At 44.0% G+C, this 5,467-nt stretch overlaps 1 protein-coding gene across 1 annotated transcript; it reads right to left on the bottom strand.

The window, feature by feature from the left end:
- Nucleotides 1-2,129: 2,129 nt before the first annotated feature.
- Nucleotides 2,130-5,152, bottom strand: LOC124376826. Its single transcript, XM_046836116.1, has 2 exons — nt 4,393-5,152; nt 2,130-2,444 (listed from the first exon to the last, which is right to left on the bottom strand). Exons 1-2 carry the CDS (start codon nt 4,990-4,992, stop codon nt 2,385-2,387), a joined length of 660 nt encoding a protein of 219 aa, XP_046692072.1. The 5' UTR covers nt 4,993-5,152; the 3' UTR covers nt 2,130-2,384.
- Nucleotides 5,153-5,467: the final 315 nt, after the last annotated feature.

The raw sequence follows: 5,467 nt of genomic DNA, 5'->3' as shown, positions 1-5,467 counted from the left end.
ACTGTGTGTAGTCAGGAAGAGTTGGCAAAACGACAAGTAGCATATTTTGTAGAGAACAATCTCTAAATGTGGAAATGGTCTCGTGTTGATTCGCCTTTTGACAGTGTCTTTCAGATTGTGGTACCTTCAGTTTATAGGCAAGGTGTACTTCAGGTAGCCCATGATCATCCTTGGTCAGGACACTTAGGCATTACAAAACGTATTTGCGTTCTCAAACATTTCTTTTGGCCTGCACTCAGGAAAGCTGTTGTGCAGTTTTGTCGGTCTTGTCATATTTGTCAGTGTACTGGGAAGCCAAATCAGGTTATTCCACCAGCTCCTCTTTACCCTATACCAGTACTTGGGGAGCCATTTGACCATGTTCTTGTTGACTGCGTTGGTCCTCTGCCTAGAACTAAGTCTGAGAATCAGTATTTGTTAACAATATTGTGTGCTGCTACTCGGTTTCCAGAAGCGATTCCCTTACGTAGAATTACCTCTTCAGTGGTGGTCAAAACCCTTGTAAAATTTTTCACCACTTTTGGGCTGCCCAAGGTAGTTCAAACGGATCAAGGAACTAACTTCTTGTCCAAGCTGTTTTCACAGGTTATGAAAACACTAAACATAACTCATCACGTGTCCAGTCCTTATCACCCTGAGTCCCAAGGTGCATTAGAAAGGTTTCACCAGACCTTGAAATCTATGTTAAGGAAATACTGTTTAGACACTGAGAAAGACTGGGATGAAGGAGTGCCTCTTCTGCTGTTTGCAGTAAGAGAAGCTGTTCAAGAATCTCTTGGATTTAGTCCTGCAGACCTTGTTTTTGGTCATTCAGTTAGAGGTCCTCTGAAAACCCTTAAGGAGAAGTTTCTAGTAGATAGTGGTAGAAAACACAATATTTTAGACTATGTAAGCAAATTTCGTGAGCGTCTGCACAAAGCTTGTACCCTAGCCCGTGAAACCCTAGGGTTGTCGCAAGGTCGTATGAAGCAGTGGTATGACAAGAAGGCAGTCTCCGGAAGTTTCAACCTGGTGACAAAGTAATGGTTTTACTTCCTATTCCTGGTTCATCCTTGTCTGCCAAGTTTTCTGGTCCATACTCGGTTAAGGAAAAACTCAGTGACACTGACTATGTTCTCTGCACCCCTGACCGAAAATGCAAGACACGGGTTTGTCATATTAACATGCTGAAAGAGTATCACGCCCGTGAAGGTGTCTCTAGTTCTGAGGACTTGTGTGGTGATAAGGCAGTTTCCGCTGGCTTGGTAAATGTAACACATAGTAGTGAGGAGCCTACTGCTGATTCAGATTCAGATGGGTTGGTTGTACATGCACCACAAACCATTTGTCGACTTTTAAATTCCGGTATTTTATCCACCCTCTCTTCCTTCCTAGGTCATTTGCCTGACCCCCAAAAAGCCAATATTGAAAACCTCATTAGTTTGTTTCCAAGAATTTTTCAAGATGTTCCTTCTCAAACAACAGTCTTACAACATGATATACAAGTTACCACCACTGCACCCATTAAACAACATGCCTATCGAATCAATGCAACTAAGAGAAGTTATGAAAGGGGAAGTTAAGTACTTATTGGAACATAAGTTGGCCAAACAGAGTTGTAGCCCTTGGAGTTCACCTTGCTTATTAATTCAAACCTGATCATTTATACTGGCTGTGTACCGATTATAGACGTGCTGTTACAGTCCCGATTCTTATCCCTTGCCAAGGATAGATGACTGTATTGACAATGTAGGTTCAGCTCATTTTGTGTCAAAATTGGACTTGCTTAAGGGTTATTGGCAAGTACCACTGACTCCCCGTGCCTCAGAAATTTCTGCTTTTGTCACCCCTGACAGTTTTCTGCAGTATACAGTTATGCCCTTTGGACTTCAAATGCTCCAGCTACGTTCCAGCGTCTTTTTAATATTGTGTTCCTCACTGCTCAGCTTATCTAGATGACCTTGTTATATATACCAGGGACTGGGCCACACACTTAGATGTTCTGGAAATGGTTTTCAAAAGACTGGAACAAGCATCATTAACATTAAACTTGGCCAAATGTGAGTTTGCCCAAGCAACTGTTACATACCTTGGCAAGCAAGTAGGCCATGGACAGGTCCATCCAGTAGATGCTAAAGTGACTGCCATATTAAATTTTCCTGCGCCTTCAACGCGTCAAGAGTTATGGAGATTTCTTGGTATGGCAGGATACTATCGTAGTTTTTGTAAAAATGTTTCTACTGTTGTTGCATCCCTTACATCCTTGCTTAGTGCCTCCAAACCCTTTGTTTGGACTACAGATTGCCAACATGCTTTTGACAGTGTAAAGGCTATGTTATGTGATTCACATGTACTTGCAGCTCCAGATTTTTCTAAACCTTTTAAGCTTGAAGTGGATGCAAGTGTCATAGGGGCCGGAGCTGTGCTGTTACAGGAGGATGCCTGTGGAATTGACTGTGGAATGCCTGTGGAATTGAGCATCCTGTATGTTACTTTTCACGTAAATTTAACAAACATCAGGCAAAATACTCTACAATAGAACAAGAAGCTCTAGCATTGTTACTCGCTTTACAGTTTTTTGAGGTATATGTTGGTTCTGCACCTCTACCAATTATTGTATATACCAATCACAGCCCTCTAGTCTTTTTGTCCCGTATGTACAATCAGAATCAAAGGCTCATGAGATGGTCATTGTTAGCCCAGAACTACAACATTGAGATTAAACACAAAAGGGTTCGGAAAATGTTGTTGCTGATGCTCTGTCACAAGTTTAAACATTGTATTGTATACTGTTTGTTATTTTCGCAAACAAGTTTGCTCTTTAGGGTGGGCGTGTTACGTGTCTGCTATTTTTTTTTCTACTGCTCTCGCCCTCCCCCCTTTTTCTTCAGCACTTTACCGGCTATAGGTGGAGCTACCGGGTAATTGGAATGGAGGAGAAAAAGGACCAATGATGAGCCAGAGCTGACCAGAGGAGGCGGAGCCCTCCATTTAAAAGCAGCTCCGGAAGTCCCCGAGTGGGGGAGGAAAGAAGGAGAGAGCCTGTTGTTTGCTAGTTGTTTGCTAGTTGTTTGCTAGTTGTTTGCTAGTTGTTTTGGTTATCCTAGCTCACCTGGTTTGGGAACAGGTAAGAATGTGCGCGCACCTACATTCCACCACGTAGGTTTTTCTATTGTTTAGACACTCTAGTTAGAGGGCAGGTGCCACCCACTGTATTCTTTTTGTAGCTTAGCCTAGAGTAGTCAGCTAGTCTGTTCCTGTCTAATAGTTAGGTTAAGCTTCCAAAAATACAGCCTAGAGTAGACCCTTTTGTTGAGTTCATTTCTTTGGCACTGTCCATGTTCTTTTGCCAGTGTGAGTCTAGTCTTCTTGACTCTGTAAAGCACGCTTGGGATTTGATTCTTACCTTACTGCACGTGACCATTAAACACTGACTACTCTAAACTCTGGTCCTGCTTTTTGTTCAAACGGCCCGTAACATCTAACTGGTTATTGTTCCACACTCCCCTAGGCCTAGCCAAGGTGGGAACGTAACAGTGGTACACTGGCTTAAATAATGTTCGGTACTGTTTCAATATGGGCACAGAGGTCTGCTCTGTTCAGATCCCCGTGCTTGCTTGGACTGATGCGAGGGCGTCGGCACTCGAGTGGTCGTTTCTGGGGGTCGGTCAGCTCCATGCAGGACAGAAGCATGTTTATGCTTCACCACTGGGCCTGGTTTTTACCGCGACATTCTACTTATCTGATCTTTTCCCTGATTCGATTGCGCAGAGTCTTGACACCGGGATTCAATCCTGAGCCACTCTGCCAGATCCGGTAGAGTTTAGGAATCTTGATGGGGCAGGTGTCGTTTGAATGTGGCACGCAAATTCGGGGGTAACTTAGTGAGTAAGCGGGCTGCATGTGAGGCGCAACTTAGTTCGCTTTCTCCCTTTGGACCTAATGAGTTCAGGAGACCCACAAGGGCCTGAATTTCGAGGGCAAACAGTTTGAAACTAGTCGTATCTCCTGTCTGTACATTAGGGGCATCCATGACTTCTGCTATCTTAGCTAGGGCTAACTGGAAAGGTAGTCCGTATTGGCTATTAAGCATAGTCATAGTGTCTGTGTTTGGCTGAGGGGAATTTAGGAATGAGTCTGCTATTAGGCGAGCCTCTTTAAATTTGAGGTGTCCTAAGAGAATCTGATACTTAAAGAGTTCATTTGCATCTGGAGGGAGGATATTATCAAGGGCTAACTTTATATGAGTGAATTCTCTGGGGTCTGGACTGGTGAAATCTGGAATTGTTGGATGTGGGCCCCTATAAGACATGTCCAGAGATGTGGCGCTCTGAAGCCGCTCCATCAAGGGAGGATATTGTGAATTAGGTAGATGGGCATATGTTATTACTTCTGACTTTAAGGGTCTCTTACTAGGGGGCACTTGGGATATGCGGGGACTAGGTTGTGGAATATAAGGCTCTGGCACCGCTGCCTCGGGTGATTTAAAGATAGTTCTGGGCAAAGGGACTGGAGTCTCCATGGCTGTGGTCGGGGAACCAGCTGAGCCGACTGCGGATTCATGGATAGATTTCGTATGTCCTTGACAAGGACCTTAAGTTCTCGGAGTTCCCCCTGAAAGGCCACTTGATTTTCATACAGTTGCCTAACTATCTTCTCCAGGTCTTGAAACTTTGGATTATGCCTGACGGATGAGGGTGCAGCCTCGTCTGGTTGTAACAAAGGCTTCTCCTCTTCATCACTTTCAAAAGGCTGTGTGTTAACATCTGAATGGTGAGCGCTAGTAGCTCCCGTAATTGTGTCAATGTCATTAGCATATGAACTAGAGGGAGGAGAATCACTATCATCTGGGGTTAAAACAGGAGATTCATCTCTCGTTGTGTTTTGCTGCGTTTCCTCCTCTTGTTCACGTAAATGCTGTGTAGAGTATTGCACCTCATAGTCTTTAAGGTGGGATGGGGGCTGAGTTCTGCGTCGTGGGCGCGAAAACTCGCTGGAGGGTTGTTCTGACATCCTTCTTCTGTGGTAAGCACACTTATCTGGCTCGAAGGACCAATTGTTAAGAAGTTTTTCCTATCCGGCTCGAAGGACCAATATTGAGAAGTTTTCTCTCTAGCTCGAAGGACCATATAAGGATTCTCACTATCTGGTATACACTGATCAGTGGATTGTACTCGCCCCAGGGCGTCAGTAAAAACACGATACAGGATTCAGAACACTCTACTTTACTGGGTATAGAATTAATTGTATATGAGGTGATTCTTGCTATCTTCTGCTGGCTGCTGTTCAGTAGGTTGCGTGATGCAGAATGCATGCAGCAGCTCCGAGTTTTGGTCTTTTATACTCTTGGTGGTGTACTGTGATGTCACAGATAGCTTGTCATTGCTTGGTAAACTGTATATCTGCATGGAATTACAACTAAATAGGAATCCTTTCTAACAGTGTGTCTCCCAGGTGGCTTGTGGCAAACTTTAAACAACACTTTTTA

Source organism: Silurus meridionalis, chromosome 23 (assembly GCF_014805685.1).
Source record: "Silurus meridionalis isolate SWU-2019-XX chromosome 23, ASM1480568v1, whole genome shotgun sequence".
In the NCBI taxonomy this organism is placed as follows: Eukaryota; Metazoa; Chordata; class Actinopteri; order Siluriformes; family Siluridae; genus Silurus; species Silurus meridionalis.
Note: the sequence above shows the minus strand (reverse complement) of the source record. Positions and strands in the feature narration are given on the sequence as shown.

Coding starts and splice junctions, on each gene's coding strand:
- LOC124376826 (XM_046836116.1), bottom strand. CDS start 4,992: ATGTCAGAACAACCCTCCAGCGAGTTTTCGCGCCCACGACGCAGAACT. Junction 2,445..4,392: donor CATATCCCAAGTGCCCCCTA/GTAAGAGACCCT, acceptor TCAATTCCACAG/GCATTCCACAGTCAATTCCA.